At 35.9% G+C, this 13,515-nt stretch overlaps 1 protein-coding gene across 1 annotated transcript in view; it reads right to left on the bottom strand.

The window, feature by feature from the left end:
- Window positions 1-13,515, bottom strand: part of GRM7 (glutamate metabotropic receptor 7) — a 910,314-nt gene that overhangs the window by 595,196 nt on the left and 301,603 nt on the right. The window contains exon 2 of the mRNA XM_037134730.2: window positions 4,300-4,516. Coding sequence (XP_036990625.2) covers window positions 4,300-4,516 — 217 coding nt within the window. The remainder of the gene's footprint in view (window positions 1-4,299; window positions 4,517-13,515) is intronic.

Here is a 13,515-nt window from a genome sequence, read left to right as displayed (position 1 = left end):
CATGTAATAGAATGAAAGAGAACATTGCATCCATGAAGGAAAGAGAAGCACAGAATTCTTTGAGAATAGAATCCACTAATGAGCAAATCCAAGTAGTACTAACTCTAAAATTCCCCCCCCCACACACACAAAAATGACACTGAATAATAGTTACTACATAGTCAATTAAGCCTTCATCTAAGAACAGAGTATTCTAGGTCAATGTAAAGTGTCAAATAAGCCCTGGCTGGTGTAGCTCAGTGGATAGAGCACTGGCCTGCAAACCAAAAGGTCACAGGTTTGATTCCCTGTCAGGGCCCATGCCTGGGTTGCAGGCCAGGTCCCCAGTTGGAGGTGAACAAGAGGCAACCAATTGGTGTTTCTCTCACACAATGTTTCTCTCCCTCTTTCTCCCTCTCTTCTCCTCTCTCTGAAAATAAATAAACTCTTTAACTAAAAATAAACAAAAATTAAAGAAGAGTCAAGTAAACAGATCTACAGTTTATCTGAATAATAATAAAATTTACTTTATAAGACCAATTGAAATAAATCTGTTAAGTAATTGCCACGAATACAAAAAGGATAGCTCAAATGTTCTAGGCTTTGGAAAGTTGACATATGTCATGATACCATGGAGATAACAAATTATTACTCTTTGTGAAGTAATAGTTGATGGATACTCTTTAAAATTGCCTGGCAAAGTATAAGAGTCATGTTTGGTGTCCTTGAACCAAATTTGGTTCAAAATATCTGGCATATATTAATGCCGTATGCTATCATAAGCATTTACTTTGACCCTCATTTAGAAAAACAAGTCTTTATGTCTAATTTAGACTATTCAGGTTATTACATTGACCTGAATTTAAAACATGCTAGAGTAAATATTCTCTTATTCTCTGTAATATTAAGTAATAAATTGCTTTTGGTAATACTGCATGTTCATCCATTCAGATAAATAGGGCAATTTATGCAAATATAACTTCTACAATAATTTCATCATCTTAGAAAAATCATGTTACAGTCTTCTTTGAAGGTTCAACAAGGAGCAGCATTCATGCATATTTATATCTCCCATGACTTTCCTCGAATGAAGAACTATTATTATTATTTTTAATCCTCATCTGAGGATATGTTTAATTTTAGAGAGAAAGGAAGGGGGAGGGAGAAGGAGGAGAGAGAGAGTAACATTGATGTAGGAGAGAAACATAGATTGGTTGCCTCCCGTATGCACCCCGAATGGGGACTGAACCCACCACCTCTATATGTGCCCTGACTGGGAATTGAACACATGGCATTTTGGTGAATGGGATGACATTCCATCCAGTTGAGCCATCCAGCCAGGGCAAAATCTTCTATGACTATACATGAAAGAAGAATTATTTTCTTTAACAGTTAAAAAAAAAACTATATGTAGGCTTTCATGTTCCAAACAAATTAGATGGCCCCTATTGAAAGATGGCTTCTTTTCTCTGACATCATTGTCTTGAGTTGTTCTATAAGAGTTGGATAAAGGAGCACCACGGTGCTTGCTTATCTCCATGCTACACTGTCTCTCCTACAAATATATGTGGGATACTATCTTTTTTGAGGGTCAGCTTCTCTAGTAAGGAGGCAAAGGAAAATATTGAAGATTTAAAGTTATCCTTCCAAATTTCAAGCCCATACACTTCCCAGAAATTTCAATAGAGTAATTTTTTCTTTTTTTATTATAAATTAAACTATATTACTGTTTCTTTGGGAGGACATCAGAGGAAGTAGTTGAATCCTTTTAGAGGTCTTGGAACATGAATATGCATGCTCACATTATGAGAGGCCCACAGAAGTAAAGCCGACTAGAGAAACAGTGGATCATGTTTCCCACTTCAGGTTTTCTCTTACTTACGATACACCATTTAAATTGTGATTTTTTCCCCCTTCTTCTCTTTACTTCCTCTTTTTCTTTGGGGAAAGCAGGAGAAATAGGAGTGTTTGCTAAGCATGTGAGTTCATTCATTTCAATGACTTGCAATATGATATAGTTCAAATGAAATTTATTATAAATACACACCAAGTATCATAACACTTGTAGGAAAAGAGGAACAGATCTGCTAGGCATGATTACCTGAATGCTCTGTGTTTTTCTGCATCCCTACAGCTGGTGTTATAGTTACTGTCATCCTCAAGTGGAAGGACTCTCAGACTAAATGCTTTTTTCCAAAATGGCTGCCAATGATAAAATATTTATTTCTGAGCTGCATCATTACAATGTAGAATTAGCTAAAAGTATGAGCTGCAGAGAGACTACAAGGAGTTTGTCCTTTTTGCAGAGTCACTATATAGCAGACTCTGATTTTATATCTTAACTGTTCACCGAGTGACACCAGGAAAATCCACCATGTAAAAGTCACCACTAACCTCTCTACAGAAAGGTCTATAACAGTCTTTTATAAAAGACACAGAGCAAACATTTGCCTTGGCCCTGTGCTTTACTGAAAAGTCAACGTAATTTCAATCTTACGAACACTGTAAATTTCATAACAAAATGAGTAGCACTCTTTGCTTTGTCCAGTGCAATGTTCAGCATTAAAGCGGAGAGCCATTTGCAGCAACAGAGCAAGAAGGGATCTGAACTTTACCTCTGAACTTTAAATTATTATTTTCTCTTTATCATATCTTATCTATTGTCTTTTATGCTCATATTTCTGCTCAGATTTCTAAGTTAACCTCTAGCCTTATTTTTGTCAAAGCAAGATTCAAAGAAACAAGAAAGAAATAAAAGAATTAGCTATCAGAAATGATGAGTTATTTTTTTAGGGCTTCATGTAGCTAATTGTTAGTAAGTCATACAAATCTCTGCATAGCACTAGACTGGAGTTAAAATTTTCTTTCTAATCAGAAACTTTCCAACTGAATTATACTAAAAAATATTTCCCTTAGCAACATAGCAGTTGGGACGACAGTAGTAATTGAGACAGGCTTGGTCTCCTCTAGAGTCTAGAGAACAAGAAAGCACACATCAACAGCAAGTTAGACTAACATGTGATGAGTGCTGTGGGAAAAGACACTGGAAACATAAGGCCATGCCAACAGAACCTGGGAATTGGAGCTTGTATGTTTGTTTCAACCTGGAAATGACTTTTAGGATGAGACCTCTTCATAAGTAGGAGCTACCTCGTCAGAAGTATCAACAGTGAGAGTATTTCAGTCAGAAGGAAGAACATAAGAATGACTCACATCTCCAGTGAATTTCTGAAATTAGGGCTAATGATGAGGCACTCTGAGTTAAAATCATGGGATTCGCAAGCAAATCCTGACTCTCTTCTTTCAGTAGCCATGTGCAAATATGCCATATGTATGTACGTAAGTATATCTGTAGTCTGAGAGTCCAATATCACAGCCATATCTCTGAGATTTTGACACTTTTTCCTCATGAAGAGAATCTCTGTTTCTATTGCCCTACTTGTCTATCTTTACTGTTAGTTAACTATTCTGATCAGTAACAATTTGGATCAGCTAAAATTCTTACAAACAAAACTAAGGACCTAAGTTTGGCGTAAGAACTGTACAAAATTATTGGGTACACATTTTACAATATATATTTATTACATCCAGTATTTTCAATAGAGAAGTCTGAATATTTATTGTTAGGATTCCTAAACATGAAGATTTTGTCTAATTTTTCAAAGTCTGCCCAACTGAAGACCACTGGCCTAACATTGGAGCCTATTTCTTCCAATTTGAGAGAAATAAATAAACAAACATAAAAGAATCCTCTCCAAGTGCTACTTAGCAGAGCTCTCTTTCTTAAAATACCTTGTTTCAAAGACTATTTGTATAAATACATTTTACTGCCTGAATAATTTATTTAATGTTGTTTTGACCAAGTCAGCCAGAACCATCACGATTATCCAATTCCAAAGTGCCACTGTGACTGGGTTCTCATAATTATAAACAATTCTCTCAATATTAGAGAAGAAAAAAGAAAGATCATGCATTGAGAGGCACATGTACTTACAAATTTCTCAGGTTTCCAAATATAAGTACTAATGCACACTATTCCCCATTACACAGAAGTAAGATATTGATTTGGGACCATACTTTCTTCTCTGCATTTCTTCTATTAATACTTTAAGGGACTTCAGTTTCACACTTTTGAAAATATTCTCTTCAAAGACAACAAAGTGCTATAAACAAAGACAGATCTACTTCATAGGCAATGAGGAATGTGAGAGTAAGTATAAAGTGGTCATCTATAGTGTTTGTTCAATAAAGTCTGAAAAGAACCCTATAAGCCACATACATTTGAAGAGGATCATTTTGATCATTGCAATCTCTTCCTACCTGCCTCTTTGGAAATCTGCATGAAGGATTCCACACCTTTCTCTCCATAACTTCCTTCAGATGCAAGAGTAGACACGTAATTCCAGCCTAGGGCCTTCACAATGTCTACCATGGCCTGGGCTTGGAAGGAATCAGGCGGAACCACCCGGGAGAAGAAGTCATAGCGCCGGTCATCACTTAACTCAGGTGCCGTTGACGCATAACTAATCTGGGGGATCTGAAAAGACAAAAAGCACCATGTGAGAGCACACCATCAGGATGTGAGAGACTCATTCATACTGACAACAATTTACTCAAAATACAGGACCTGAGTTCCAAAGATGATGTGTGTGTGTGTGTTGGCAAACACTATATGCAACTGTACGAAATGCAACCAACAACTTTTTTAAAGCACAAAAGCATCTACTTTTGTGCCCTGACCCTTTGTTTTCTCACCTTAGGAAGAAGAAATGAGGATTGCATGGAGCCATATGAGTCATGGTGGTTAGGAGAAAATAATTTATAATCACCTGGCTACCATTTTAAATCACACTTTACTTCTTATAAACTAATAGAAACAAAAAACCCCAACAGCCTAACTGGAGTGCATATAGAGGTTGTTTTATTTGACACAGCTAATGGATATTGGTGGATGTAATTAGCCATCTAATGTTGATTGAGGGCTGATCACCTGTGAGGAAATATCTAAGCAAGTTACATGCATTATTTTATTTTTCACATGAACATTATGAAGTAGCCCAGTAACACCCTTAGACCCAGGCAAGGGGGTTTCCTGCCCCCAAGGCCTTCTTCTCATGGGCCCTATCACAGTGGAACACCTTCTCACAATTTTCTAAGTTCCCCTTTGGGTGCTGGAAAGGGTTGGCAGTCCTGTCTGGGAGGAGCCACACGGGTCTCTGATTTTTATTTCTTCCCCTTTAGAGACTCTCCGACACTCAACCTCACATGATATTAACCATATATTCCAAGGAATTCTAGAACTTGTGCCTGTGGGAATCGCCCTAGGGTCCCATAGCAGAACGCTGGTTTTCAGGCACGGATTCCAACAAGCAGATTACTCCCCTTGGCTTGTGCAGTATTTATTTCTTAGAATTATGTGAGATTCGACTACCTGAGTAATCCTGAAATGCTGATTTTAGAAAAATCAAATTATGTATATAGAAAAAGGGCCTGAAAAAAAGTGTTTGCCTGATATCCCAAATAACCTAGAGGAAGCCCTAAAGTAGCCCTAAAGTTAGGCTGAGGGTCTAACTTTCACAATGCACCTCCTCCCTAGTTCTTTCTTTTAACAGAAGCATGCAGTAGACATTCATTGCTACAATTAATCTACCTGTAACAATGAGCAACTCCTACAAAATCCTGTTTGCAAAATCTCCCAGGACTTGCCCCTGCTTTATCATATGGGTTTCTCAGTATCTAAAGGCCACTTTTGATTTTTGCTCAGATGAAGCCCGACAGTCCAACTCTTTGCCCCAAAGAAGTCAAAACTACATTCAAATTGAGTCTTTCAGCCCAGAAAACTTTACTCCATATTAACCTATTTTTCACCTTCCAGTGCAGTATGCCTAAAGTCTACACATTTGCCATTGTTTAAAGCTAGTTATCACTTCTGTGAATCACATTTCTCCACCAACCTTTTTAGGTCAGCATTACAGTCAAGTCCTTGCAGCTCATCCCTGATGCAGTTCTGCTCTAGGCCAGGAGGGGCAGGTTCTCTGACCCTGACTCAAAGTCCAAAGAAAGGGTCGAAATCTCCTGATGGGTCTTGAGTAACTCCTTAATTAGAGAGGTAGTAAGGTAGAGGGGAGATAAAATGATATTTGCCGTTGACAAGATGTGAATTAAAGCTTGATTTTTTTCATGAGTGTTTACTTTTAGTGAAGTTATTTCACCTCAATGACTTAGCTGCATCATTAGTATAAGACTGTTTTGAGGGGCCACCATACAAATGTGCGTTGCTCTTCATGATGCCTGTGACAGGGTGGGCAGCTTAATACAAGGGAGAGATGATAATCAAAATAGAGAACAGTATAGATTTCCTAACTAAGTTCACCCATTCTCCACATTTGATTTCCCAATTCTCTGTGACATGTTAACACAAACATTCCCCTCAAAATTCTAAGAAAATATGTTTACATATTTTCATCATCATTGCTTTAGAAATATTTTATTCAGCTCTTTATTATGTGCTAACCATTTACTAAAGTTTTATGTATTTTACCTAACCTAACCACCAGTGCATATTTTTTACTATACTATGCTGTATTATACTATACTACTATTAACTCATTTTACAAAAGAGGAAATTGGGACTTGAAAGTAGAATATGACCAGCACTGTGCAAGCCTGAAACTACCTAATGCAAATTTCTGAACTCTGAACTATAATACCTAGATGAATTGTTGCTGAAACACTTTAATAATAAGCATAAAACAAGCAAGGGCAATCGATTATCAGAGTCCAGGCCAACTTCTGTCCACAGTACTGGTTCCTGACTCACTAAAAGTTATTTTACATGACTCTTAAGGCTGTCATTCAAACATTTTATTTAAATACCTTATTAAAGATTATTAAATACATTGAGTTGGCCAAAATGTTTGTTTGTTTTTTCTTCATAAGATGGCTCTAGTATTGCTTAGTTTTTAACTTCGTTCAAAACAACTTTGTTAGATTGTATTGTGACAAGTGTCATATCAGTATACATTTTCAAAAAAATCAAAATTGATGAATTTTTGTGTAGCCATTTTACTACTAAAGATGGAAGAAAATATGCAACATTTTCTACATGTTTTATTATTTCAAGAAAGGTAAAAACACACTTGAAACACACATACACAAGACTTGTGTAGTATATGGAGAAGATGCTATGACTGAGTAAACATGTCAAAAGTGGCTTGCAAAGTTTCATGTTTGGGATTTCTTGCTGATTGATGCTCCATGGCTGGGTGGACCAGTGGAAGTTGACAGCGATCAAACCAAGACATTAATTGAGAACAATCAACATCATACCACATGGGTGATAGCCAACATACTCAAAAAATCCAAATCAATGAAGTTACTAGTGAAAATGAAAAATGTGTCTTTTATTTTATGCAAAAAACTACCCAAACTTTTTGGCCAACCCAAGATTAATAGAAAGAGTTCCCTAAGATTCATTCATAGTTATAATGTTATAACTTTTAGGTAAATAACATATCAACTGAATAAAGGCTTTGGGCAGAAAAATAAAAGGGAGGGGGTGAGAGAGGGTGGGAGAAAGTAAGAGAGAGAGATGGTGAGAGACCTTCTCCTACAAGAGATAAAAAGGAAGAAAGCCAAGCACGTCAACACATTTACATCCGTTTCAATCTGTGGAAATGTAAAAGCTTCATGCAATTACACAGATCTTTCCTGCCAAAATCCCTTTCCACCTCTGAAGGAGTTCTAATAAAGATACACCCAGCCCTCGACTTAAATTTTCATTTATGTAGCCACTGTAAAATATCACAATCGTGAAGTGCCTAAATGCAAATGCATTTTGAAACTTTGCCCCAAATTTCAGTTATGAAAATCTGGGGGAAACAGATTTCTCTCCTCCCTACCACATACCCTTTGAAAATGGCTGGTATCTGTGGTCTATCCCTTCCCCTATAAACAAGAACTATCTCCTGGCTTAAGACTTGTATGTCTCTTTATGATCATACACGCATTCTGTATCCAATGACACTTATTTCTCCATTACGCTGAAATGATGCTAGACTAGAGAATAAAGGACCAAATAGTTTCCATTTATGGGATAAAAACACAGGGTTGGGCAAAAGTAGGCTTACAGTTATGAGTACACAAAACACAGAATTTATTCTTATATTATTATTAATTATTTCACTATTTGCCATACCAACAAGTGTAAACCTACTTTTAGCCCACCCTGTAGAGCTATATAAGAATATCCCTCCTAGCAACAAAGATAAAGAACTGGAAGAATGTATGTCACCTATCAAATATGTTGTTGCATAATTATTTGGCTATTATGCTGCATATTTCATAGTTACTCATTTTCAAACTAATGTTTAAGCCTACAGAGTAATTATTTTGAAGTATGTGTTATAACTGGTACTTAAAACTGACTAAACTGTTATTAGTTATCTTCAGTGATTAACTTCCAGACTCTCCCTGGTCTCTAGCTGTACTTTCATTTTCTGCTGCTGAAACCCTCTCCTCTTGTCAGTCTCCTATGGAAATGCAAAACTGATCTTTTGATAAAGATAATTTAGTATGGGAACACTTCAGCTATAGAAAAATAGATGTTCTATTTCTCCTTGAGATTTCCATGCTCCAATTTAAAAATTGGAACAACTCTGATCTTTAACAAAGAACCAAATTTTTCAACTTATTTTATTTTACTATTTTTCATATCATAAAAATTTGCCTATCACACAAAACTAGTGTTATTGATGAGTATCAAGTAGCATTAAAAACATTTATAAATTATAGTATTTATTGTTTTTACTTTTATTCAGAAAAATAATAATGCATATTATTTATGAAAATACAGAAACAAAATTGCAAATAATTTTAATGGCTTCATCCCTGCTAATATTTCTATACTTTATCATTTTTGGTATTATGTGGTCGTGCACATATGTATATTGCTAATTATAAAAATCTGAGTCTTAATATCTTCTTTCCATACCCCCCATCCCCGCACTACCATTTACCTTTTTTCTCACTCTTTCTGCTTCCATACCATTCTACAAAAAAACTATGCCTAAGTTAAGCCTAATCTTTATTGTTAAATGTTTAAACATTCTTCAAGTTTCCATTATCTCTAGAAGTTAACAAAATATCCTAACAGTTGATTGGAGTCCTATGGAAGTATTTCAGGTTTACACTGAAATAGTTCCCTATGTGAAAATTACTTGGGGTGGTACTATAAGGTAAACCAAACATCTATATTTTTCCTCTAAATGGTTAACTACTTGGTCCAGCACTATATAGTAAATACTAATTATTTACTGATAGGAAAGACCATCTCTTGTCACATCTCTTCTCATACTTATTAAATATGATATTAAGTCTTCTATCTACCCTTGAATGCCTGGGATGTATTCTCTACTATCCCACCTCTCTGTCATCTGAGTCTTGGGCCAGCATTTAACTATTTTTATTCTTATAAATTTAGAGTTTGGGAGCTATATTAATTCGAAAATATTCTGTCTTCATAAGTGTTCTTTTAAAAAACGACCATGAGAAATCACACGTTTAATTTTCCAGCTGAACTATAGCACAATTTTTTTCAAATTTATACTAAAGTTCCATTAAGATTATGATAATACATTATACTTACAAATTAATTTGGGAAGAATTGATACATTTACAAGTTTATTTTCTGCTATGGGAAAATATTTTCATGCATTCCATTATTTCTTCTCTTTTAGTAAAATTTTATAACTGTCTCCATGTAGCCCTCATACACTGTTAACTTTATTTCTAGATAATTGTTATTTTTATTGCCTTATGAGTGATAACAAATTTTCATTTTATTTTCTATTCCTGATATATAGGAGTCAATTAATTTCATACATTTAGTTTACAACTTACACACATGTTGAAATTTATATTAGTTCTAAGGGCTTCCAGTTTATTTTCTTGGGACTTCTAGGTAAACAAGTCATATTATAAGAATTTATTTAGTTTTATTTCCTAGCTATATAAGCTAGAATTTCCAGGAAAACAAGAATAGTAGTGGTAAAAATAGTTTGCTTTTTTTGTTTTGTTTTTTTACCCTTCCTGCTGTGGCTCAGTGGATTGAGTATTGGCATGTAAACCAAAGGGTCACTGGATTGTTTCCTAGTCAGGGCACAGGCCAGGTTGTGGGCCAGGTCCCCAATAGGGGGCACTCAAGAGGCAACCGCACACTGATGTTTCTCTCCCTCTCTCCTTCCTTTCCCCCTCTCTCTAAAAATAAATAAATAAAATCTTTAAAAAAATAGTTTGCCTTTTTTCTATTTATCTACACTAAACATTTAAAATCAATTGGCATTTATTCTAATTTCTCATCTTGAAAAATGCATAGCCAAATGAAGAATTAAGATTGTCAGTTAAAATTTTACTTCACCAAAATACAATCTTAACTTAACTTATAGCACTATAAGTGTCTTCAAATAGTTGAAAAAAGTATGTCCCTTCAACAATTCTCTTCTGCAAAGAAAATCAGTTACTCCAATTATTTCTCCTAAGATATGAATCAGGTGATGCTGATGACAAGACAGAAAATCAGTTTCAAGTAATCAAAGTTTTGAAACACAGTGGTGGTCACATCTTAGTTTGCATTTGAACTTTATGTAGCAGTCAACCTCCTTAACACTTTTGAACACTGATACACAAATGGAACAAAAACAGCAAAACCATCATTCTTCAAGTTCTCAGATGCAACTTTCCCCAAATCTATATCTTACTCTTAATACAGCAGGAAAAATCCAATTTACTGTTTCTAATTAACCTTTGAAATATTTATGTATATTTAAGGCTCTAAAATTCCTATAAATCTAAGAGAAAGAAGACCAGGGAAAAACAATTACAAAAATAATTAACATGAACATTTAAATAATGTATATCCTCTATATCTTACAGGTATTTTCAAGTCAACAATATTCACATCTCATCAATACAAGTGTGGTTGTGTTGATGGAATTCTTTCAGTACACTAAAAAAATATAATAAAAAAATAAAATATATCTAATCAGTGTCATGCACCAGTCACTAGGAGGAGCTCAAGGTTCTTTCCTAACCTCTCTCAGGTGTGCCCTGGAAAACAGGAATTTGTAGGAAGGTCAGTTGATCAGTTCCTCTGGAACACTGCATGTTTCTCTGATAACAAGTGTCACAGCTGTCGTTAAACAATTATCTGTATAATTGTCTGTTTATTGCTCTCTCCTTGCTAGAAGAATACTCACCCTCATGGAGGGCATGGGCCTTGCTCATCATTTTATCACCACTGGATAGCACTGTACCAGGACAGAATAGGAACCTGATCAATATTTATTGAATAAAAAAGTGAGCCAGTAAATGAATGAATGGAATCATGCTGAGACAACAGAGTCTCTTATCCACTTAGTTGGTGTGGCTTCCACAGCACTTGGAAGTAACCCCTGCCCTGGGCAGGCCTGAGGTAGACAGCTTTAGGCAGCATAGCAAACACTTCTTGCTCTTTCTTTTTGGCATACTTTTCCCTGGGATTTCTTTCCTCATCATGGAAATGTAGGACAAGTAGACATTGGATGGGGCTTCAAAGGTAATGGGACTAGGGAGTCATTTAGACTTCTCCCTCTGTTGCTTCTTTTAGGCCTGAGACCTGACAGCTCCAGGCAACGTAAACCACAGTGGCTGGCATTGAGCCTAACTCTTAAGGACATACTTGGATCTACCTTTTAAACAACGTGATTCTGCCCTGCTTTGTCCTTAGCTTTTCTCCCTTCTGGAAACTGGCTTGGCCATCAGATGCAAGTCAGAATTAGTGTGCTCTGTTCCAGTTAAATGCCTTTACTTTAGTTGACTTTGCTATTACCAAACCAAATAGAAAAAGAGAAAAGTTAAAGGAAAGCAAATCTAGAGAAAATAATTCTATGTCATTTCTAATACATGCAAAATCAAATAAGACAAATACATGATGCATTTTCACTTTCCAAGTGTTGACAAGATTGAACTCTTCTAAATGTAATATTATCTATGATCTCTACAGTCAAACACTTGGCTAAGGGAGCTCATGAGTTGAAAACATACCCTTTTAGTTATCATCTTTATGTCAAAATAACCGAAGACTCAAGTCCAGATGTGGGCTTGGTAACATTAATATAGTACATATTTTTGATATACTAATTGCCCTACTACTCCACACAAACTTGACTCTCATAAAAAATAAATTTCTAAAAAGTTTTAAAAATAATAAATTATTTAAAAAAATGAAATACCCAAAATTGGTTTCATGCATTTCGAGTTTCTTTGCCTTTCTGTTACAAGGGTAGTACCTATGACAAGGTCAGACAGCTGAACGTCTTATTTCTAAAAGCTGAGTGAGGGCCACATTTCCACACTCCTGGGGAATTTGCCCGGCTAGGAAAGGCAAAACAAAAAGTGCTAACACTTGTTCAGAAGGCAGTTTCATAAAACTTGTAAAAGGCAATTTTTGGAAGTATCATGTGCAATTAAGAAAATGCTTCAGTGTACCTGTTGAGATATTAATGAACTCCCAGTGGGGCATTATTAAGCTCACGGTTGGCAGTAATTCCACTCTTAGTTCTTATTAAGCGTTATTGATATGGGTCCCTAAAAATGGAAAAGGGTAAACCACTCAAGCTCATTCTTTGAAGCATCATTCCCTTCAATTTGTACTTACCATTTTCTAGATAACATCTCTGCTCACATTAGGATTGTTGGACTTTAAATCTAACGTGTGGCGTTTATTATTTCAAAGTATTGAGTAATGGTTTTCAATTAGTTCAAAATCTGGAGTTTCACTCAACTTTAAACTACTCATGACAGAGATTACTCTAAAGTATTGAAACTGTTTCCTTTGCCTTTTTATTTGTGAGTATATCTAGTGTAGATACTCTGAGGCCTCTATAGATTGGAGAATTGACTCCACCCATATCTCCACAGCATTCCATGACAAAGTACAATAGAGACGTTGGCCCTCCAATAAGAGACTACGGAAATCATTGGCATATGGTTTTCTAGAAGAACAGAGAGATGAAGAGAAGGCAAATTATTTTTATGACCTGTCAGGGTTCCATATACATGTCTATGAATTATCTCTGGCCAGTAGCCCTGTAAATCACTGTATATTAAGAAACAAAAACATAATCAAAGTATGTATTTAATATTTTCACACTTATTAAATATGATCCTGGATCTCTTTCAGGCCCCCAGGGCCAGAGTCTCATGCCTTGAGGTTTCCTTTACCAAACACTAATGACTGACTTATGAGGTATTCCACTAGCAATAAAATGTCAAATCTCCATAGAGCAGGGTTTCTGGACCTTGGTGTTTTATTGACATCTGAAGTCAGTGAGTTCTTTACTGTGGCGGGAGAGGGGCCAGCCTGTGTCGTGAAGGAAGGTTAGCCACATCCCTGACTTCTATCACTAGATGCCAGCATCACATCCTGCGGCTGGCACCTTCAAAATGATGGTGAACAAGGCAAAATATTCATGTGTGTGTTGAGGGGAAGGGCAATGC

The sequence above is a fragment of the Artibeus jamaicensis genome, unplaced genomic scaffold (genome assembly GCF_021234435.1).
Source record: "Artibeus jamaicensis isolate MK-2021 breed Jamaican fruit bat unplaced genomic scaffold, CSHL_Jam_final contig_519, whole genome shotgun sequence".
In the NCBI taxonomy this organism is placed as follows: Eukaryota; Metazoa; Chordata; class Mammalia; order Chiroptera; family Phyllostomidae; genus Artibeus; species Artibeus jamaicensis.
The sequence above is the reverse complement of the archived record's forward strand: the minus strand, read 5'-3'. Positions and strand labels throughout refer to the sequence as shown.